The 24,669-nt window shown below is 35.1% G+C and overlaps 1 protein-coding gene across 1 annotated transcript in view; it reads left to right on the top strand.

The window, feature by feature from the left end:
• The first annotated feature begins 1,854 nt into the window (after positions 1–1,854).
• The window catches only part of LOC6048287, a 48,756-nt gene continuing 25,941 nt past the window's right edge, over positions 1,855–24,669 (top strand). Inside the window, exons 1-4 of the mRNA XM_038255257.1 lie at positions 1,855–2,130; positions 5,313–5,601; positions 5,675–6,140; positions 10,699–10,825. Of these exons, the coding sequence (XP_038111185.1) occupies positions 2,094–2,130; positions 5,313–5,601; positions 5,675–6,140; positions 10,699–10,825 (919 nt within the window). The 5' untranslated portion in view covers positions 1,855–2,093. The remainder of the gene's footprint in view (positions 2,131–5,312; positions 5,602–5,674; positions 6,141–10,698; positions 10,826–24,669) is intronic.

Raw genomic sequence — 24,669 nt, 5'->3', positions numbered from 1 at the left:
GCAAACTATGAAACCTTTTATTTTTTTTTCCTGAATCTGCAAATACAAGACCGTTTCTTGAGCTTTTAAGGACTCAAAACTGTAGGTTAAAATGTCTACGAATCTTAATCGCACTGAGTGATTTTTCAATAAAAGTAAAAAATTGTTATTAGATTATTGTGATGTAAAAAAGTTAATGTATAATTTCCTAGTATCGGGATTATTGCAATATGATAAATAAAACGACGCAGAACAACAGTTTAAATTCGTTTTCTTTCCCTTTTAAGATCAATTGTACATATTCATTCAAGAAATAGTAAACAGGAAACCCCGAATGTTTACATTTGGCAGACCAAGATTTTCCAAAATATAATTTTATAATGAGGTTGATTCGAAACACAAAATGAAATGACTTATTGAAATAAAAAAAACCTTGATAAAGCGTCATTAACTTAATGAGAATAAAAAAAAAACAAGATTATGACGGTTACAATGCTCGAAAGAAAACATGGAAATTATACTTAAAATTTAAAGGCCTCTCAGAAATAATAAATAAAAATAATATTTGAAAAACTTTAGACTTCATTTCTGGGGTACAACAGCTAAGTATGTTTTAAAGTAAATTTTGGGGTCCACATTATTTTGGGTTCTCTCAATTATAGTTGAATTTTTGATAAATTAAAATTTACACTTTCTGAATAAGAATTTTAGATCAGCATTGGTTTATTTGAACATTAAACATCCAATGTTCTAAACAATTTCGATTTTTTAAATGTTTTACTGATAAGTTTATATAATTTTGCTTCGATATTTATGAATTTGAAATTTCCCGGGAGTCTCGACCAAATTTCCCGGGAATCGAGAGGTAAAAAAATGGTCGATTTCCCGGGAATTCCCGCTCGTCACCCTCTACATGTAAAGTATGGAATGCTAAAAAGATAATTTTTATTATCAAACTTTTTTTTTTGCAAAAAATGCTTTAAATGCAATAAGCAAGATTATGAATATAAAAAAAATCTTGTTGTTTTCATATAATTTAAAAATATACTCAAATTAATAAAAAAATACAATAAACTTTATGACTCATTATTTTCTGTATGATTCAGTACAACTTTTAATAAATTTTTGAAGTATTTTAGATTGTATTTTACCTGTGTTCTCCTTAATTTCAAAATCATTTTTGAGAAGAATGGGAAATGCTGGAAATTATGTTATAACTTTATTAGAACGAAATGCTATAAATTATTTTTATTAGGTCCTTGTCGGTACTGAAACCTGGTTAGCAATGAGTCTGCTATTGTAAATGCAGTTTTCTTAAACCTAAGAAAACCTAAAACTACAGAGGATCTTGTGTGTAAATGTTAGTGGGAGGGAGCCAATTACCCGCGGCGTACTGGGGGTTAGTATTAAGAGAGACTCCTAGTTCAAAATATTCTAGCATAAATGGATCTAAGATCGTTAAAAAATATAAGCTTGATCCATTTCTAAATGTTTCAAAAGTTAAACTAGATTTAATCAATGAAAAGTTCTTAAATGTTGAGATAATTGCAATAACTTAACTATTCAATAATATCATTTTGAGTAAGAATCTGTTTTATCTGAAAATCTGTAAAAATCAGTACGGTGATCCAAATATCTGTCATCTGTAGGTACAGATTCTGTACTCAGATCTTTGCTGAAAATCTGTACCATGACAGATAAATCTGTACATGTGGCAACGCTGGTTCTACCACCGAAAACAAGAGAGAAGAGAGCGACTTACCCTCGCTCCCTCTCTCTCTCTCTCTGCGTTGCCTGCGAGTATTGCGCATTTCGCTCCAATTCTAGCGAGAATCGTCGTCGCCGCGCAAAATTCGCCTCAAAGTTCCGATCTTCGGCTCGGCCGCTCTCAGTCGTTCGCGAGCAGTCTCCAAGGAAGGAAACGTGCAAGTTGGCAGTTTACTCTCGAGTTGAGAATTGATTTTTTCGTTTTTGAGTGTTACTAAGGCTAGTGTCGCCGAGTCTGGGTCCACTTGAATTTGATCCGTGCATTTTTCCGTAGAAGGAACAAGAAGAAGTAGTGTTGTGTCGTCGTTTCAAAACACGCGGTTCATCGTGCGAAACATGACTCACGAATGATTGCCGCGTCGGGGATTTACGCCAGTTATCAAAGTGAGTTCTCCAGCGGCTTTTTTTCTGTTTTATTCCTGAGAAGGAGGAAATTCGAAACCAAAACGACGGCGATAGAAGAGAGAAGTTTTTTGTTTGGCTTTCGGCTCATCGAAGACGGCTGTGTTTTGACTGCGGAACCTGCTGAGTGATCCCGATCAGCGCCAAGTCACATGAACCCAACAGTGCCACACGAAACTCGTCGCGAACTAAAACAGAAGAAGAAGACGATCATTGGCGATAATTATCATGGGCACGCGCGCGCGCGTTGACACATGAAACGAAAGTGAATCGTCGGCAATTTTACAGACACACGCTAGTCTGAACCAGTCTAACTTGTCCAAATTAGGGGGAAAAGGTCGGTTAGGTCGTAATTCGGACAAAGGCTCAATTAAAATTTTGCTGACGACTGGCGGCGTTTTGATTTATGTCGGCAGTTTTTAGTGGCTGTGTGGCATGACATGAAACTTTTCAAAGATTTTGAGTTTTCTTTCGGGGCAGATGTGTTGCATTTCCCGTCGTCGCTCGAAAACGCCAAAGCAGAAGTCAGCATCCTGTTTAGTGAGGATTTATGGACTTGTTTGTTGGTGTTGGGAAATTCGGATGTGTAATTTGTGAAGAGTGACCAAAATAGGCAAATGGTTTAGAGTGACATAGTGTGACCGGCAAGAATGTTAATTAAAACAAGTGAAGAGTGATTTGTCTGAAAAAGTCAAGTTTCTAAAAATATGAATAAAAAAATATATGATGAGGAAAATTCAAGAGTATTTACATCAGATAGAAATCAGTCCTTGAAGTTAGAATTTGTGAAGCTTCAAATTCTGCATTTCGTTTGAAATTTAATAAACATTTTCCTTAAACTAAATCTGAGCATTTGAAAGTGATAACGTTTGTTGGGGTGAAGTCGTTAAAACCAGTGGAATGGAAATCTGGCTGAAAAACGGAGATTCTTAGCATCCTGTTGAAGTATTGCAGTTTAGTCAATAGTTTAGTGCTTTGATTTTAAAATATTAAAAATATTAAACCATCCTTTGTGTAGCTCGTTAAAACTGTTTTTTTAAATAAATATAAGCATTCTATAAATAAAGTTCATACAGCCTAAATATTTGATGCAATACACCGTAAGGTTCAAGAGAGCTTTTTTTATCAATTAAGTTAGTAAATCAATAGTAACATGTTTAAAAACACGCGGATGATTTAAATTTTTTTCAATAACAAATTATATAGATAGTAACAATGAAATTAATCACGAAAAATAACAATTTGGATGTATATTAATTGAAAAATATAAAGGATTTACAGAACGAGCCAGGACTTCGAATTTGATGTTCAGTATATATTAATTTTCCCAGAAATCAGCTATTTCATTTATTTATTTTTTTGGTAATTTTTACTTGCCTTGAACTTTGTAGTGTTACTCAAACAAACAAAGTTGACTGCAATCCATACAAAAGTTGTAGGCATAAATAACTGAAGATAAAAAGGTGCACTCTAATAAAATGCCTTTTTTCTTTTCACATTTTAACTCATAAAATCGATGTGTGTAAAAACAATATTTTTTGAAAATTTGATTTTTTTTACTTATTTTAAAGAATTTTTAAAAGACAAGTTTTGAGCTTTATTTCAGCAAGGGCAAAACAATATTTGGCAGTGTTGCCAGTTTTTTTAAATCATGATCAAAATTTCGCTTCTATTTGAATTGGTTATTAAATTAAAATTGGTTTTGAAATTACTGAAATACTTTACAGAAATTTTTTGTGTGCAGTTTTCTCTATTAATCCACCTCAAGTTTGAATTTTACGATAATTTTATAATTTATCATTTATTTTTTGAACTAGTGTCCAACTTTTGAAATATTTGTTTCCGAAAATTTCAGCAAAAAAAAAGAAAATCTATAAATTTGTCTAACGAACCTTGAAGATTTGACTTCATGTTGCTCAAATACAGCAACAAAATGAAATGAAAATTGGAAATTGGGCTTTTTTTGTTATAACTCAATCCTACACTGTACTCTACATTAAAATGCCGAAATCTCAGTAATCCGGTTCCAAATTTTAAAAACCTTAAAACACGTTAACATGTTTGCTTATGTCGATAAAAATATTATCGAAACGAAACTATTGGCACTACGCCCCCCGGGGCATGGCCTTCCTCTAACGTGGGATTTCTGCTCCAGCGCCTCTGACGAGACAGGAGAAACCGGGACCGACGTTTTACTTCACCATCCGATAGAAGCTCAGTGGATAAGGCGGGAATCGAACCCGCGTCTCATAGCATCATCGGGATCGGCAGCCGAAGCCGCTACCCCTGCGCCACGAGACCCACAAAAAAAATATTATCATAATTTTTAATTAATTACTGACAAGCTCCGTTTGTAAAAATATTTTTTGCATTTTTTTTAAACGGCTTAGTTTGTAGATATGTCAAATTAATCCGTTTTCAAACGTTAATTTTGAGTGTAAATTTTATTTGCGTTCTTTCAAAAGCTAAGCCTTGATTTCAAAATTACAATATTTAAAAAAGCAACTCACAAAATTTCATTTTGAACGTGACAAATTTAACCAAAAGTTTCAGATATCGCGTGTTGACAAATAAAAAAATAATAATAAAAAAAGGAAAGTGTAGCGATTTTTTCTCAGGTAATATTTTTGCTGAGGTGCCTTTACTTCATTAGGGTATTTTTAAGATTGGTTAAGGTGAAACAGGATCTAGCATTCAACGTCTAAAAATTGAATGAATAACTCCGGACCCCCAAAGGGTTTGCGAGTTTTCACGCTCCATACAAAAAATATGTTTTTTGTCTACGAGATAGGAGGGGGTGAGATTTACAAAAATGTGACCATTTGGTTTATGGATGGCCCCCTACCTCCAATCAGTTTCAAAAAATGATTTTGTTTTGTTTCTATCGCATCAAATTCTACAATTCTGATCTCTCAAAAAGAAAAATTGCATCAGCCAACCGCAAATTTCACTACCCTCTCTGCTGCATGACAATCTTGGCACATAATCCGACTTAAGTGCGTGACCTCATTCCTGAGATAACTTTCAGAAAGTGTTCTGTTGTGTCTCGTCTCGCATTGATTGACTAAAATTTGAATTAGTTGCATGCTGTTGAGTGTTTTAATATTTATGACCTTCTCGATACTAACTGTCTTCTTCATTTTCTTTCTCTCCCTTTTTCGCAGAACCATTAACCGTGACTAGTAGTGCGGTGGACAGTGTTCAGTGCCATCGTCAGTGGCTGGTAGAGCCGACGGGACATTTCGTTCTCAAGTGCATAGGAAAATTCGTTAAGGTGGCTCCGCAGGCCGAACAACGTGGTTTAGTGAGTCGAGCAGCCAGGTTTCACTTTCCGCCGGTGGTACTAACGGGTACGCCCCCGCCTGACATTGACAAACACCCTTCCCCACCGCCACCGTCGTTACAACAAATCGTTACACGTTGCCGACCGAGGGTACAAATTTCGCCACAAGGGTATGGTATATTTTCTGGGACATTGGGGCATGGGAGATACTGAACGCACTACAACTCAGCATGTCTCCAATAGTGTGCAACAGAAGCAAAACAGTTTTGTTTACAACGTCAGTAGCCAACAGCAGCAGCAGCAACATGCAGAATTTGGCCAGCAACAACTTCAGCAGCAGCAGCAGCTCAGACAGCCAAGCTCGACGCCCGTTGTCGTTGACTCGTCGGCGCTCATTTCCAGCTTCTGCCTAACGCCGAAACGGCGAAGCAGCGCCAACGAACTCTCGCCGTACTTGAAGGATCACCACCAGCAGCAGCTCGCCAACGCGCATCACTTTTCCGGGGTCGTGCAGACCAGCTGTGCGCTCGAAGGAGGTGGCGTCGGGGCGGAGCAGTGTTGTTCGCCGAGTTTTCAGACCCACCACCAGCACCACAATCACCACGCGCATCATCATAATAGCAATAGTATCCACCACCATCATCAGCACCAGCAACATGACACGGAGAGTGACGAGGACGAGATCGCGCTGTATCCACTCAACAATCAGGTGAGTTGTTGTAGACATTTGTTGTGTGGAGGGATTGTAATCAGAGTGTCGATTTATGGGTTATCTTTTCCAGCTTTGAGTCTTTTTGACAAGAAGATTCAACAATGTTTAGAACCATTTTGATTCCTTGAAATGTGCACTTCCCGGAGAAATAAGTAACCTTTTCTATATAGCAATGTCAGTGGGAAGATTTACTTTTTTAACAGGACAAGGGAAAATCTCCACGGTATCCTCCACGGTATTCTGCAATTTTGTATAGTCCTGAAATTCAACTTGAAGTTTGAAACTTGTATTCAAAGCTCAGTCTTGGCTACCAATGCTCCACGGTGAAGTGGAGAGCATTTTTGCTTGCCAATCCAAAGGACAGGATTTCGAGAACCCCGCCGACGACTTTTTTTTTAATTTAGTAATTTTTTGACAGTAAATAAGATTTGTATAATTTTTTTATGCTTTAATGATGCCTCTGGTCAAAGGCAGGGTTGCCAGGCCAAGTTCTAATAAAAAAATCTGGAAAATGAAGCAAGCAAAATGCAACAGTGGCGGATGGATTTTATTTGTTTGGAAAATACACAGAAAAAAAATCATGGTAATATTTCATCTGGGAAGGGGTATATTTTTATGTCAGAAAAAAGGTGTAATTTTACTTCTGGAAATGTGTAATTTTACCACTTTTCTGGTGTAATGTCACTTTTTCAGTCTAAATTGAGGTAAAATTACATCATAAAAGAGGTAATATTCAACCTTCCAAAATTACAGCTTCCAAATTTACATTATTTTTTTCTGTGTATGTAATTCGCCACGTTAAGACCATAATTTAATTGATTTAGAGGTATTAAACTATGAACATCATAAGCTTAAGAAAGAAATGTTGTGATTTTTACGTTTATTTTGTTCACAAATTTATTCAAAATCGGCAGAAAATTGAAAATCTGGTAAAATCTAACGAAATCTGTAACAAAATTTGGTTTATCTTTATCCTGTGGGGCATTTTGAAAATCTGGCAACCTGGCAATCCTTAGTCGAGGTCGCCAAAATTGTTTTACGATGTATAAAGGAGAAAAGCTCGGAACTTAACCTCAAAGGTAAATAACCAAATGAACTTTTTTGACAGGTGTCAGTGCCGGGACTTAGAATTAAAAATTAAAATTTTGTTCCGGCTGTTCCGTTTTGCATGGACACTAACACACGGTTAGGACACGGCCACAGGAATGTCCAGGAACAGGCACCTACACGGCCAGGGACACGAAAACGGTCAGAAGCACGGGCACGAACACGGGCAGGAGTCCGGACAAGGAAACGGCCTAGAGCACGGCCACGGGAATGACCAGGAACACCTACGTAGTCAGGTGCACGTACACGAACACGGCGAGAAGCACTAAAACAAAAAAAAACTCGGGTTATGACGTTTCGCGCAATCGGAAGCAAATTCAAATTCAAAAAAAATGCTAAGTTCCCTCATTGACACCTGTCAAACCACTCAAATGGCACTCACAAAATGAATACTGAGTTCTTTGAGTTCATTTGCTACGTCACAGTTTTGCTTGCCTTATTATAAACAATTTTAAATTAATTGTACAAGTTTTTTTCAATGAATATTTTCAACATTTAGTATTTTGCCCCCTAATTTTTTGAACAAATTTTAGAACGACAGAAAACTTAAGGGGTTACATACATATAAATCGGCAAAAAAGTCAGAGAGTGGTTTGAGCATACCCTTAAAGTTTTTTTGAGATCTGTTTTCAGGGCATTAAAATATACATTTTCATCAATTAACAAAACAAATTTGAAAACATTTGCATTGCCGAGATATACCTATTTGAAGTTAGCAGTTTAAAAAAACGGGTGCCATGATATCTCAACACTGCTTTGACCAAATCGGATCAAAATTCTGGTGAAGACTCGTTAAAATGGTTCTGTGTCCATTTTCAAAAAGTTTGTTTTAAAAATAAAATAAAAATATTTTATTGTTTTTCATATAAAAAAATCGCCAGTTTTTGGTTTATGTAGGTATGTTTATTGCCGAGCTTCCGTGGCCGTGAGGTTACGGGTTTCGCCTTGTAAGCGGAAGGTGATGGGTTCGATTCCTGTCTGGCTCGGCAAAGTCAGATCCCTTCAAAGAGTAAATCTGCTCACTGGGAATACTGACCGGTAGGGGATGGGTTTCGACTCCAGAGGTCGTGAGAGTTTTCAAGCCAAATTTCAGCCAATTAGGTCCATCCCATATCGACATATCGTGGCACCCGTAAATCAACTCGGTGTTTAGAGAAAAACGCTCAGAAATTTTGATAGTTCGCTTTGCGCATGGAGAAATTTTAAGCTTAAATCGTCTGTAACTCAGTTTAATCATTAAATATCATATTGTTTGTGGATTCAATAAATTTTCAGTAATATGATTTTTTTTTTAATTTTCCTTAAAAAAAACATTGTCGAACTAAAATGAAGTAAGTAGGATTTTTGTGATGCTGTAAATCAAATTATTGATGGCCTGAAATTAATAAAGTTCTTAATTTGCTTTCGATTTTATGTCCATCGGCACGTTTTACTACAGTAATTTTCTTTGAAATGAATGGTGATAGCTCATGAGTAGACTTAGTGATTTTTCACGCTCGAAAATAGCAAATTTCACGGGGACCTCAATTTTAAAACACCATATTTCACGCAAATTTCGCGGAATGTGAAAAATGTTAAAATAATTCTGAAAATCTTATGTTTAAATCACAGAAACTACTTTTTATTCTTGATTATACATTGTTACAAAAAAAATCTTCACTAAATTTGACCATGACACAAAAAAAAATCTCCTAGTTTTCAAAAAAGTTTCCACCAGGTGGATTATGGGTATTTGAATCTACTTATATTTTGAAACAAAATGTAGCGCATGACTATTCTCATTTATTGAACTGCTTTTTTAATATTCGACGATATATCAGTTTACATTTTTTTAAATTTCATATCGAAGCAATATTTAATAATCTTGTCAAGCCAAAATGAGTAAAACGGTTTGAATTTTCTGCGACATTTAGCCCATTCGAAATAATTTTTAAGGTTTTCATCTCTCTTTTCAAAAACTAAATCTAAAATCAATACACAAAAATAATGTAATTTGTAACGAAATCAATATTTTTATTCAAAATTAGAAAAGAAAACAAAAAAGGTGGTATTTTTTAACTTTCATGGAAATAATCACCCAGATTCCACCTAAATATCAAAATCCACCTAAATATATATACTTTCGCGAGAATCATTCACCCAAATAATCGAATTTCGTTAAAATTAAATAGGACTCAGAAAAAAACTGAAATGTTTTTAAAAGGTTATTTGAAAGATTAAAAATACTGTTCATTTTATTTTGAATAAAACCAAGTTTGATTCTTTTAATTTCTTTTGAAATTATACCATTCAAATAAAAACGTATTAAAATTTTCCTACAGCGAATGAAAATATTTTTAAATTTAGTTAGTTCCTAAAAATACTTCAAAAACTGATTAATTCTTCTAATTGTTCATATCAAGCTTTTCAATTGATAACTAATTAAATTTACTTAAATAGTCTATATGGTTGAAATTTTTATGATGATATTATCTGAAAAAAAATATTAGGGAAAATTAATAAATTTCAAGAATTTCACACAGTCTACGAAATCAAAATTCTCTAACCTGAACGAGTTTATGTACTACTGTTCTTAAGATTATTTTTATTCCTATTTGAGTTTGATAAAATATGTTGAGAAAAATTGTTACAGCTTCACACAAACATAAAATTTTACGGGATTTCGCGGAAAAAGTCAGATTTCACGGATTTCCGCGAAATTGTGAAATTTCACTAATCCTACTCATGAGAGCGTTGCCAGATTTTTTTTATTTATGAAATACAAAAAAAAATCCTATCAAATTGAATGTACAGGAAAACGGATCAGGATGTCTTTTGCACCTAAACTTAGGATGTTCATCGTCAAAAATTATGCAATTTAAACTAACTTCTCACCATTTTAGAAAGTGTTACAGTCCAGACTCGATTATCCGATGCCTCGAATATACGAAATTTCGATTATCCGAAGGTTTTTATGGGATTTCGAATAACCGAGTCACGACAAAAAAAATCCCATTTTATTCAAATTTGTATGGTTGATTGCCTAATACAATTAAAAAAAGCATTTTTTCAATATTTAATTACCGCCATTTTGGCCGCCATCTTGGATTTTAAAATTCTAAATCACTTGAGAGTAGTTTAGATTAACTATCAAAAATCATCATAATCATTATCCGAAGTGAATTTTTTGAATTTTGACATCGTCATTCAAATTCGAATCTAAAATTATATGAAAATCCTCGTTATTATCGATTACTACTTCGAAAAAATAATAGTTTTTATTTTCGCTAATTAGAATAATTTAAACATTATTGGGTTCTAAATCGACACTTTGACTTTGGACTTTGGTAAATTTCTTAAACATTACTTTATCCCTATTCATGCTCTAGGCTTGAAAGGGTGGAGTTAACAAAAAATCCTGAATCTAAAATAATACTTATGTTTTCCTTATAATTACTTATCATCCCAGGTCGGCGGCCACACGCGCCTGCTGCTGTTGAACCAGAGCACCGTCATCAAACCGTTGAACCTGCGTGAACTAGAGTTCTACCAAAACATTCCTAGCGACATCCAGCAGTTCGTTCCCAAGTATCGAGGTAAGTTCCGATTTGTTCGCTGTTATTTTATTGTTTCATGGGTGTGACAAACTTTTTCGTGAACAGAGCGGATTTGCTAGTTTGATCGCAGTTTATTTGAGTAAATGACAGAAGGAACAAATACATTCCAAATATTGGAATTCCAAGTAACGTATCGCATCTGTACTGCACGAGTTGTTGCCCTTGAGTGCTTTTTTCCAGAGCGGAGTGCAGAAACCTCGTTCTGCCATTGACATTCGACCATTGTCGTCGTCGTGTGCGAGGTCAATCGGTGCCAGAATCACACACTCATACGAGAGTACACATTGGCTTTGCTGTCGTACCCACTCGACGCACGTTGTGTTGTGCAATTGTTATTTAAACGAATGTTTTCATTACATTTTTTACTTGAAACATTTAATAATTGACAACTAAAGTCAAAACAAAATATTTGAAAATAAAAAAACTGGCAACTCTGCAATCAACATTACAGCAAAAATGGCAACACTGTACTTCTTTTTGTTCTCATTTTTGCTTGTTAAGTTTCAATGCATCAATCCAACGGGCTGGTACTGTACTCCAAACCGTCTCCACGCCAAGAGATCACACCACTGACGATTCTTTCCCTCTGTGTGAGTGCCGCAAAAAATGCATTTTGTGCTGTGCGAACGTGTGTGACACTCATGGCGGTGGTTGCTGCCTCAAAAGGGACACTTTCTATTTTGGGAAGCGTTTTTCTTTCGAGCGCCGTGATGCAAAAAAAAAGCACTCCAAGTTTGAGCATGTGTGTGTGCGGGTTTGTTACTGTCAAGGTCGATGTTAACTAGAATTCCACACCGTATTCTATAGCTGCAGCAGTAGCACTACACCATAAATATCTTCTTGCTGTCAGAAGGGTGAGCTGACGTGGCATTACCGAGAGGGCAAGGCTAATTAAATGTCGTGGAAATTGCGAAAAATGGGAAAGTGAGTCAACTAAGTTAGTTTTTTTATTGGTATTAAGGACAGATATTCTCAGAAATACAGAGAAGTTATTTTCCTATGAAAAAAAGTTTACTTACCCACATTATTTGAACTTTTTTATGAATTACTTTTAACAACAGCAAGGCTGTCAATCAAAGAGCTCTGGTTCGGTTCTCAGTCAGGGAAAGTTTTTTTTCAATGCAACATTAATGTCGAAGTTTATTTTAAGAGTTTTGCGGAAAGGAAGCAAATTTTCCGACATGGCGCCATACAAAGTCTCACAAGCTCATGTGTGTTGAGCACAAATGGTGCAAAAGGTGTGACAATGATATATTCTGGACACGTTTCGCCACCGATTGTGTTGTGTGTCGTGTAAATTGCCGTGTCTTTCTCCTCCTTTCACAAGAAAGTGTGGTCGTTTGTAAAGTGATGGTAGCAATTGTTGTCGGATTTAATTGAAGCGTTCTGAATGGTGAATGGTATCATCATTTATGGACGAACCCCTTCTTTCCATACAATACAAAAGGAGAGTGTTGAACTGTTGTTTGCTTTTTTAACACGTTTGCGACAGTTACACTTTTCAAGGTGTAGGTCAGTGTCTTAGAACAGTGTCACACTGGAATCTTGACATTTTTTTTTTATTTTTGCTTGTGTTGATTTACAACCCTAACAAATTTAAATCAAGATAAGTTTAAAAGGTGAAATAAGACTTCTCGACTAATCGAATTTAGATTCAACCTAATAAATCACCCAGAAAGCAAGAAGAATACCAAATCTAGAATACATTATCAAAATATCAGCTGTTTGAAGCTTTGTCCCCTAAACAAACATTTTCCCCCTTCCCAACACGTCCCGATAAAAAAACGAGATAAGACTGCCAAATGAAGCGCGTGTCGCTTGCTGGGATCCACACAAAAACCGGTTCCGAACCGGTTCTGGTTGGTTGGAAGCAATATTGGCCCAAACAATGACCACAATTAGACGCGTCGTTGGCGACATCGCACGTCAATAAATTGAACGAGATAAGGAAAGTGGAGTGAGTTCTGGAAATTTATGGGGCGTTTTTGTTGCATTGTTTGCAGTTTTTTTATTTCAAATTTATAAATAAAGATTTGAAAAGAAAGTGACTTGCAATATTAGGCCGAAATGAAAATTTTCCAATAAAATTGAAGCGTCGCACTCAAATCGACAGCACGTTTCTGCACTAATGAGTTTCCTCCATCATTTGTCGGGTTTTCATAAATTTTTCACCGCACGAGCTGTCACCAAACATACCGTGGCGCGACGGGGCTAATTTGGGAAACATGTCCAACGAAATGATCGACAATCAGTCATTCGTTTTTAACCCTTTACTGCCCACATTTGGAGGTCGTTTTGAGCAATTTTTGTTCCACAAAAAACTTGAATTCTTTTTTTTCGTTTTTTTGCCTTCCTCACTGAGGTAAGGCTATAATCCTGCTCTAAAAATGAACTTCGTATAAAAACGTCGTAGACCCACCTTCATGTATACATATTGACTCAGAATCGAAAACTGAACAAATGTCTGTGTGTATGTGTGTGTGTATGTGTGTGTGTGTATGTGTGTGTGTATGTATGTATGTGACCAACAAACTAGCTCATGTTTCTCGGCACTGGCTGAACCGATTTGACCCAAATCTGTTGCATTCGACTTGGTTTAGGGTCCCATAGATCGAGTTTTATACAGATTGAAGTTTTGATAAGTAGTTCAATAGTTATGTATAAAAATGTGTTTTCACATATATCCGGATCTCACTTAAATGTATGTAAACTATGTCCGGGTCCATCATCCGACCTATCCTTGGTTAGGTTATCAAAAGACCTTTCCAACGAGCCTAAAACATTGAAGATCTGGCAACCCTGTCTCGAGATATGGCCACTTAAGTGATATTGATTTACTTTTTGGAAGCCGGATCTCACTTAAATGTATGTAAACTATGTCCGGGTCCACCATCCGACCCATCATTGGTTATGTTATCAAAAGACCTTTCCAACGAGTCTAAAACATTGAAGATCTGGCAACCCTGTCTCGAGATATGGCCACTTAAGTGATATTGATGTACTTTTTGGAAGCCGGATCTCACTTAAATGTATGTAAACTAAGTCCGGGTCCACCATCCGACCCGTCGTTGGTTATGTTTTCAAAAGACCTTTCCAACGAGTCCAAAACATTGAAGATCTGGCAACCCTGTCTCGAGATATGGCCACTTAAGTGACATTTATGTACTTTTTTGAAGCTGAATCTCATCTAAATGTATGTAAACCATGTCCGGATCCACCATCCCACCCTGCGTTGGTTAGGTTATCAGAAAACCTTTCCAACGAATTCAAACATTGAAGATCTGGCAACCCTGTCTCGAGATATGGCCACTTAAGTGACATTTATGTACTTTTTGGAAACCGGATCTCACTTAAATGTATGTAAACTATGTCCGGATCCACCATCCGACCCATCGTTGGTTAGGTTATGAAAAGACCTTTCCAAAGAGTTCAAAACATTGGAGATCTGGCAACCCTGTCTTGATATATGTACACTTAAGTGATATTGATGTACTTTTTAACTCCGGATCTAAAAAAGAGATGAAATTTTTGTATCTGAAAGAGATGAAATTTCATATCTGCCATTGTTGGTAATAAGTGAGGAAGGCTCTAACCACATAAGTGGATTAAGTTAGTTTTTTAAAATAATTTTAGTCCGCGAAAATATATTTGAAACTTTCTAAAATTAAAAAAAAACTTTTAGTGATAAAAAGTGACATAATAAGTTGCAAATGAGCAGTTCTCTACGATTTTTTTATTTATTTTAATTTTAGTGTTTTTTAATCCGGCTGAAACTTTTATGGTGCTTTCGGTATGCTCCAAAGAAGCCATTTTGCATCATTAGTTAGTAGGCCGTCCCAAAAAAATGAAAATTTGTCAAATCTTCGGTGCTCATCCCTAGAATGATAGATTAGAATCAGGAACAATGTTTTCATACAACAAAAAATTCCCAAAAATGGTTTACAACTCGCGCGCTGGGCTTGAATGAAAAAAGTGCATTTTTCGAGTATTTTTCAGAAATGCGCGTAACAATCATACTAAAGTCATTCAAATTTGGTCGCCTTGGGCTTCAAGTTATAGTTTAATGTCCCCTGAACAAATTCCTGTACAGACACAGTCCATAAAAGCTTGTGTTTGGGCTTTGCAGGGCGTTTTAGGGAGAAAAATTTGTACCTTTTATCCAAAAAAAATCAAAAATCACTTCCCAAAACGAGTTAGAAAATTTTGTAGCCAAAACTAATGCATTCAGCTTATAGGAAATTTTACGGAGATCATTTTGCTTTTTTAACATTCAATTTATGTTCACGCAAAGCCGAGATATTTGCATTTTAGTGAACAAAAAGTGACGAATTTTCAAAATTCTTGGTATATAAGCGTTTTTAGCATAAAACATTGGCTACTATGATTACAAACGGGAAGGCATATATTTTGAATATTTTTATTTTGCTCGCTCAAAACCGATATTTGTTAATAACATTTCATGAAAAAACATGAGATTTTCTCACAATGTGACGTAAACGACATATTTATAAGTACTGCTCTGTGCTCTTCTCGATATGAACAAATAAAGCTCTAATGGGTAACTTTTTTTTGAAAAAGTAATTTTTTTATAAATGAATTTGTTTCATTCGAATGTACATACATAAAAAAATCACGTTCACAGCTTGGAGATATGAACTTTAATAAAATTAATTTTGATTTATGATTATTTGTCGTTTACGTCACATTGTGAGAAAATCTCATGTTTTTCATGAAATGTTATTAACAAATATCGTTTTTGAGCGAGCAAAATAAAAATATTCAAAATATATGCCTTCCCGTTTGTAATCATAGTAGCCAATGTTTTATGCTAAAAACGGTTATATATGTACCAAGAATTTTGAAAATTCGTCACGTTTTGTTCACTAAAATGCACATATCTCGGTTTTGCGTGAACATAAATTGAATGTTAAAAAAAGCAAAATGATCTCCGTAAAATTTCCTATAAGCTGAATGCATTAGTTTTGGCTGCAAAATTTTCTGGCTCGCTTTGGGGAGTGATTTTTGGCTAAAAAGTACAAATTTTTCTCCCTAAAACGCCCTGCCAAGCCCAAACACAAGCTTTTATGGACTATGTCTGTACAGCAATTTGTTCAGGGGACATTAAACTATAACTTGAAGGCGACCAAATTTGAATGACTTTAGTATGATGTTACGCGCATTTCTGAAAAATACTCGAAAAATGCACTTTTTTCATTCAAGCTCCGCGCGCGTGTTGGTTATGGTTATTTTTTGGATTTTTTTGTTGTATGAAAACATTGTTCCTGACATCCTAATCTATCATTCTAGGAGTGAGCACCGAAGATTTGACAACTTTTCATTTTTTTTTTGACGGCCTATTAGTTAGTCTTTGACCAAGTTATGAATTTTTGAACCAATACTGATTTAAAAAAAAAATCGAAATATTGGTCGCCAAATTTTTAAACTTCATTTTTCGATGTAAAATCATATTTGCAATCAAAAAGTACCTGAGTGAAATTTTGATAAAGTGCACCGTTTTCAAGTTTTAGCCCTTTTTAGGTAACTTTTTTAAAAATAGTTTCAGTTATTCATTTTTTAAAATTAGTGCACATGTTTGCCCACTTTTGAAAAAAATATTTTTGAAAAGCTGAGAAAATTCTCTGTATTTCGCTTTTTCGAACTATATTGATTCGACCTTTAGTTGCTGAGATATTACCATGCAAAGTTTTAAAAACAGGAAAACTGATGTTTTCTAAGTCCCTCCCAAACAACCCACCATTTTCTAACGTCGATATCTCAGCAACTAATGGTCCGATTTACAATGTTAAAATATGAAACATTCGTGAAATTTGTCGATCTTTTCGAAAACAATATTTTCAAAATTTTAAAATCGGGACTAACATTTCAAAAAGGCCTAACATACAATATTACGCCCTTTTGAAATGTTTCATCGATACTGAAATCACGTAATTAATTGCTTTATGAGCTTTACAAGAAGTAAGCCATCAGATTAATCTCGAAAATTTTGCAAAAAAATGTTAAATTAGTAAAAATATTGAATTGGGAAAAAAATTAATAAAAATTGAGAAAGTGTTTTCTTCTGGTGAGATTTCAAAAAAGTGTCCACGTGGTTTATGGATGGTCCCTAAGGGGTATGTCCTGTTTGTGAAAACGCTCTTAATCTATCAAGATACATAGATTTCCCCTAGTTGATAAAAACAACAATTTTAATTATTGTGCAAAAAAACTTCGTATTAGAGGTGGGCAAAAACGCTCGTTTTTAGGAGCCGCTCATTTTCGTTCGCTCACTTAAAAGAGCCGCTCTTTTGAACGGCTCTTTCGCTCTTTTTCAAAATTTTGATAAAAATGGTGTTTTTAAGAATTGTGTCATTTTGCGAACTCTTTTCTAAATTCTGATTTAATCGATAAAGTCTATAAACACTGAAGTTAAATCAGGCAAGAGAATTATTTTTTTTCCATAATCTCTCAGCTATTTAGTAGATTTTTGGTAATATTTACAAGCGATGCAATTTTAAATGCTCAAATTTGTATTCGGATAATACTTTAATGTACCGTCAGTGGGGGTGACATTGGGTCTGGGGGGTGAGATTGGGTCAAAGTGATTTTTTACGGATTTTACCATTTCTCAGATTCTTTTCAATGAAACTGAATTCTGTTAAAAGGGTTGTGTAGGGGACATCTTAAGATGACTTCGCTGAAAAAAATTCGTTCCTAGAACATATCCTGTTATTTTGGCAGGTGTCTAAAGTTGGGGTACGTTTTTGGCCAAAATGACCTCTCGAAAAATCATTTTTCTAATATTTTTGTTAGAATTGCTCGAAAACTACCCAAGTGTTTGAAAATCTCCACTTCAAACATTGTAGCGTGTCAATACGATTCCCTCGAACAAGAAACGCTGTTGGATGACTTGTTTTTACCATATCTTTGTATTTCAGCATCATTTTAGTTTCATTTGACCCAATGTCACCCCCTCTAAGGGGACCATATTTTGGGAAAATGTTAGTAAACTATCTAAGAACAAATCTACGTTAAAAGATTTTCGATGTTATTTAAATTGTTTTTGTTATTAAGAAATTTCGAGAGGTGTTTCGTTTTTTGACCCATAGTCACCCCCACTGACGGTACGATCAGTTATATAAAGAAAAGCTTTTTCATTTTGTTTAGTAAATCATTTACTTTTGGAATTTCAAAGAAAACTAGGAAACTGAAAATATGTTTGAAAAGTTTAAAGTGATGTTTGGCAGCAATGCTATTTTGGGAATAATTTTTATAAGCAATTATTTTTCAATTGAGAATTGCATTTTCAATTCTAAAAACAAATTTTGTGATGCAATTTGTTCGATATTCGATAAATTATATTTATAACAAGTTTAAACGTCATTCTATCTTGGAACGGTTCTTTCAAAAGACCGGAGATTCAAAAAAAACCGCGGTTTAAGAGGTGTAGGTAGGGATTGAGATTTAATGTTTCGTTTTTTTTGTGATGGGATGTCGATTTTTAAAAAAATCAAACGAGAATTGTTTCGACAGGAGCCTGAGAATAAAAAAATAACCCATAACTCTATTATTCCAATGTTCGTAACGCTTGCTTAGGGCGTATCCTTTGATTTTCTCATCAATTTTCTAACTCCAAGCGGTACTTATTTAAGGATACGGTGGAAAGTTTCCCATGTCCCCGTAAAAAAGTGGAGCATGAACCCTTCTCATCTTCAAAATCATTTTCCTTACCTTCGGTGTCCGTCTCTAAGCGAAGTGAAGCGATAAGAGGAAAATAACGAAAAATAATTAACTAAAACTTGATTGAAAAAAAAATAATTTTCAAAGCAGATTAAAAAGTTCTTAAATTAAAAAGCAGAAATTTCACAAACGTTCCTCATTTTGCTAACCTGTTCTGGATAATACAAAATTGAACAGTCATCAACATTCCGTGCATTACACATTTTTTTGTAAGACTATAAATAAGCAATCCGTCCCAAAACTCAAGCAGCTCAAAATAGCTCCAAAATGCCATTAAACTTGACGTTTCTTATCTCATTCAGAGCCGACGCCAGCCGACCCGCCCAAAGCTTGCTACGCCTCAAATTACTACTTCACACACAAAAAAAAGTTGCACACTTTTTGGTCGAAAAAATCGTAAATAAACAAACGTGCAAGCATCGAAAGATCAGACCGAAAATATTTCGCATCCGCGTACTTGAGCGCCATCGCTTTTTTTTCTTTTTGCTTCTTATTTTGGAAGCAGCAAGAGTTGTAAACAACCACTTTGGTACATTTCATCTCAGGAATGGTCTCTGATTTACAATCTGGATTTTGACCGGAATAAATAAGCAGTTGCTGGAGCGAAGCTGCAAGCTTAAGCTGATGTTTCAATTAATGAAATTTTTGTGATTGGGAGTGGGGGAGCGATCATTCACAAATTACGACTCTACTCTAACCTTAATGATTGCTGCTGGACGAACGTTGCGTCATTTAAGGACGGTTCCCCTTTTTCCCGTGCGCAATTTTCCGCTTTTCTTGCAATTTGGGTTTTCTTCACGTCGATCGCTCGTCGAAAGTAGAGTTGAGCATTTATATAAATAAAATCCGTGTTTTAATCCATAAGAGAGCCAAAGTGGTGGAATTTCTGACCACGACGGCGACGCCGCGTCATGGCGCCGTCGCCAGTCGTCGACGACGACGTCCAGGGCCACTTGTTCAGAGTCCGGAAAATCCACTCACAGCTTGATGTTTTTTTTTCTCGGTGTTCTGTTTTTCAAAGTGCGAGTGTATAGTTTAGATTTATGGGAATATTTTGCTCGCTCTCGTTCAAGAGCAACCGCATGGCGAGATGGGCACTTAAAATAATCAGTTTGATCGACTTTCGAATGTTGTTTGGCAAAGCAAATTACGAATAAAATATTTCAACTGATTTTTTTATGCAAAATAAGCTATGTTTCAAAATAATTTTGTATCTTTTTTAAATATAAGGTGAACAAATAACTTTATCCTACCAACAACTTTTAAACCTGGGAAACTTATTTATGAGTGCAACTTTCGTTTCAGTGAAATCTTGAAATTCCGAAACATTCATCACTAAAAGTAAGTTAACTCGGAGAAACGGAATTCCAAACCACCACTTCAACGAGCTGTTGACTTCAGCTGTTGTGCTACATCATTTTTACGACTGCAGTCCTTAAGGAAGAAAGTTCGCAAATTCCGTTACGAATTCGAGTTTCTATTTATAGTTCAAAATGTTAGACAATATTTCCTAAAAATATTATTTTAAAAAGCGAAATTGAACTAAAAGATAGACCGTTTCGTAATTTCCCGTCCTCCCCCGCATTCCAAAAAAAGTTTGCAACACTTTCACCGTTGTTGCCAGGCGGCCCACAATCAAAATATGTCGTAAATTGTTTCGAAAATTGTTTTCACCGTGGAAAGGTATTTTTCGACTCCCCAAAAAAACATCATATAGCTGTATGGCGAAGATTTGTCAACCGATTTCTTTCAAAAATAAACCATTCCAAAAATCCTTTTTATAGCCCCCATCAGCAGCCCCCCCCCCCTTTAACTGCTGGAGTGCCAATATTACTTCTGGGCGACACGCTATTTGACTGTCGGTAATTAACTTTTAAATGTCAGTTTGAGTCCCTTCCCGAAATCCACAGCAGTGGGTTCTATTTTTGGGGCCTTTTCGACCAATCTCGGCTTGTTTTATTGAAAGTTCGTCGGCGTTGTGCTTGCTTGCCGTTGTCGACATTTCGAAGTGTTTTATTCTGTTTGAACTCTGCACAGTAAGTATTGTGAATGAAAAGAAACAATGCGATATGTGATTTCCGAATGATCCCCACTAGAGAGCCTATATGGAGAGGCGAAATGTCACTCTCAGGGTTCCAATCGAACTGTCAAATCAGGGTTCCAATCGAGCAACAAGATCATGCAAGAACAAGGTTGGAATCAATTTAAAATAGTTTTGGCAATAAAACGAGACTTATAACAATCACAAGTATTGTAAAACTATTGTTGATAATAATCTGGTAGTTTTTGTTATTTTTGTGCTTGTTCGGTACAAGAAAAGTGCCAGCATCAAAGAAAAACTACAAGTTTTTCAACCTTAAATTTGAATAACTTTGGGTGTTTGAAATTTCGCCCAGAACATTTCATTTCCCTATGTAGGTCCCTAACCCCCACTGCTGCAGTTTGTAAACATAAACAAAGTAGCAGGCTTTGTTCAAGCTCGAACATGAAACATTTATGAGTTTAATGATGCAACTTTGATTGTTTACCTTTTCAACAAAACATGTGTTGCTAAAGCAGAAAACGTCATTTGACCTGAATCAAGTGCCAAAATGGCCTGTACGACAAGCGACTTTTAGTGCAACAAATTTATTCGGCAGAAAGGTTCCAACCTGTCACTTTCCGTAATGGTGCACTTGGCATCGATTTGGTTCACGATGATTAGGTGAATCAGTTAAAACAGAGAGATTGTATGCGTGTGTGTGTGAATGTGTACAAAGGTTGATGTCACTTTCATTCATTATCACGAGTTACGATAGACCGTCGAAAAAACACGAAAAATCTCGAAAAGACAAGCAAAAATAAACGAATTTCGACGGATTTATTGTTGTTTAAATTTTCTTCCTTTCTTTCTTTTTTCTGCACGAAAATACGTGTAAACAAAATTGTTGAATGGGTGCGAGTGTGAAAAAATGTTGGGTTTGAAAAAAGTGCTATTATTAATTTTTAAGTGGATTCACAGCAGGGGGAAATCATGCAAGTCATCGCTCGAAAAATTAATTATTTTTCTGGGGATTTAAAATTTCCTACAAATAATTGGCACTTGCTTTTATTAATTAATTATTTAAGTCAATTCCAACATTGGCACCATCATTCAATGACTCCCAAAAAAGCACTGTTTGGAGGCCGATTTTTGCTTTATTATTTATTGCAGTCGAAGTTTCCCAGACTCGCCTTGCTCCATGACCTAGAAAAGAGAGCCTGTGTGCATAATTCAAATTGAAGATTCCATTATAGCATGGTCGGGTGGTCACTCGTGCCAGTGACAGTTTTAGAATAAATAGAATTTACGCCTCGCTGCGACGCACAGTGGTTCTTGAAAACACATATTGAGTAATAAAAATTTTAAAGAATCAATACAAGAATTCAAAATTCAAGCCTATTTTTTAAATATTGAGACAGAAAATAACAGAAAATATTTAAAGCATTACCACCAAAAATATGAAAAAATCGAAGAATTCATGATTTTGTTTCATGAAATTTTATGTCTTTTTTCCAATCTATGGACGCAAAATTCAACAATTGTCCCAGTTGAATAAAAAAGATAAATACTATTGTATAAATTTATGTTTTCAATGAAAAATCCATCTACGGTAATAATTTGTTTTGCTCTCTGATTTTAGAGATTTTTTTACAGAGGTTATCTGCCGTTCTAGGCATAATTATCCCATGTCATTTTTTGAAGATTTTGACCTTTTGACATTTTTAAGTTTAGTTTATAGTATACTTTTAGAAAAACATATAAAATCTAGTACTTTGTTCGGAAACTCATCAAAAACAACACCAATTCTGTTTGTCATATCGTTACACTTCTACGCATAATTGTCCCACCAAGAATTTTTCTTTCACGGAATCATTAGTTACACGAAGCATTGAGTCTTGTTTACATACTGTATTGCAATAGGATCATAAATAAGAGTTATAAACTTTTAACCGGGGTGATTGGGGACATATAGGGCGAATAGAGACCCACGGGACAATTATGCGTAGAAACACAGAAATCGATGGAAAAATTTCAACCGCGTTTTTCTCAGTTGCACTTTTTTGAACATGGGACAATTATGCGTAGAACGGCAGTTATATTCAAGGAAACATTTGTTCTTAAAAAAAAGTTAAACTAATCTTTTACAAATTAATAGTTAGTTTTAACATACATTTAAGATATTTCAAACTAGGTACATTGATCTTTAGGCTTTCAGAATAATTTTTTTTTTAAATTTTAATTGTGTTTAGTTTAATTCTATACTACTCAAAAATAATCCTTTTCAAGTTTGATTTAATTTTGACAGATTACTTGCAACACCATTTAAAAAAAAAATGCAAATTGTGCGAAGCGATCCGAATGATTCAACCTTTTTCAACACAAGTTTATTGCTTCCCAAAAATTCTAAATTAATAAATTCCGTTTTGAAATACCTTTCCTGTCATTCTATAAAGGCGGAATGTCTTATTTATCATCACCAAAAATAACAATGCTGAAAAGCTCAATTTAGCACAAATTTGAGTGCTCAAAAAAATCTTATTCAAAGTCTTAAACAGTATTGCATACAAGATTGTATGCAACTCGCTGCAAAATTTATTTTTTTTTTGCACTAGTCTAATTTATTTTAATGTACGATTCGTGCTTGAAAAACCATAATTTTTCAACCAAATCGATTACTTGCTGTGAAACCTTTCAAAAAAGTTCTTCTCAAAATTGCAAAAAAATTATGAAAATTGCAAAAAGAAGCTTTTTCGCAATTCCGTCGTGAAACTACTTACTTTTCCTGTCATTCTTGAACGACGAAATAGCCTACTTTTCTGTACCAAAAATTACGGAATCGAATAGCAACACTTTTCAAAATAAATACTGAAAAGTTTCAGCACTGAAATGGGTGCTGACAAGTTGAACTTTTCAGCACTTGTTTCAAAAAGTTACACTTTTCAACATTTTTTTTTTTTTTGATTCGAACGATTTATTGACAAAATACTTGAAAATTTGGCTTAAAATTTCACTCAATGGGTGTTTTCCGAATTGCAAAAAATGTTGTATGGAACTCGTTGCAAAACTTGATTTTTTCAGCACTCATCGTATTTATCCAACTCGGTGAATCTCGTTGGATAAATGTACGACTCGCGCTGAAAAATATCTCTTTTTGCAACTTGTTGTAAAAAGTACTATTTCGAAACAAGTGCTGAAAAGTAGAAATTTTCAGCATTTATTTTGCTATTCAATTCTTTTATTTTTGGTACAGACAAGTTTGCTATTTCGTCGTTCAAGACTGACAGGAAAAGTAAGTAGTTTCAAGACGAAATTGCAAAAATAGCTTTTTTGACATGAAAAAAATCACAATAAGTGAAAACCCAAAAAAACATTTTGTAGATATTATATTTTATTAATTTTATTAATAACGTTTTTTGGACAAATTTGATTTGTTTTTGCACCCACTATGCAATGACGTGGACAATTCCCCCGCTGGGGTCCCATAAATTCTGATGCAAACTTTTCCTTCATTATTTTGGAAGAGGAAGCTCCTGGTATCTGATGTGTGTTTGTATGTGTGTGCTGAAATAATAGAGTAAGGTTGAGTAAGTGTTGAATTGTTTTGCCAAACGAAAAAAATACACAAAAAATCAAATCTTGTTGAGATAGATAAAAAAAACTAAATTTAGGCATTTTTGGCACGAGAAATAAATGTGTTCCAAAATGAAAGCACTTTACCCTTGCGTCGGAACGACCGAGTCCAGCGAGGGGGACATAAATTCTACGCCACATTATGTGCCAGAAACAGATCCGACGACGTGCCTCCCCATGGAGCTTCTCCGGATTCTGGGCCAAGTAACATTGCTGTGTGCGGAAATTTTAGCATCAGCCACTAAGCAGGGTCTGCTCAGCTGGTCGTTCCAAGAATTCTTTTTAAGCATTTGTGAAAACATTTAAAAGTCGATTCATTGTAGAGCTTAAATTCCTACTTAAACCTCCAAAGTAAATAAGTCTTTTTTTACGAGGAAGCCATACAACTTTAGTGGCACATTTTCCGGGAAAACCCCATCAACGACGACGACGA

This window comes from Culex quinquefasciatus, chromosome 2, assembly GCF_015732765.1.
Source record: "Culex quinquefasciatus strain JHB chromosome 2, VPISU_Cqui_1.0_pri_paternal, whole genome shotgun sequence".
In the NCBI taxonomy this organism is placed as follows: Eukaryota; Metazoa; Arthropoda; class Insecta; order Diptera; family Culicidae; genus Culex; species Culex quinquefasciatus.
This window is presented reverse-complemented; position numbering and strand designations above follow the sequence as displayed.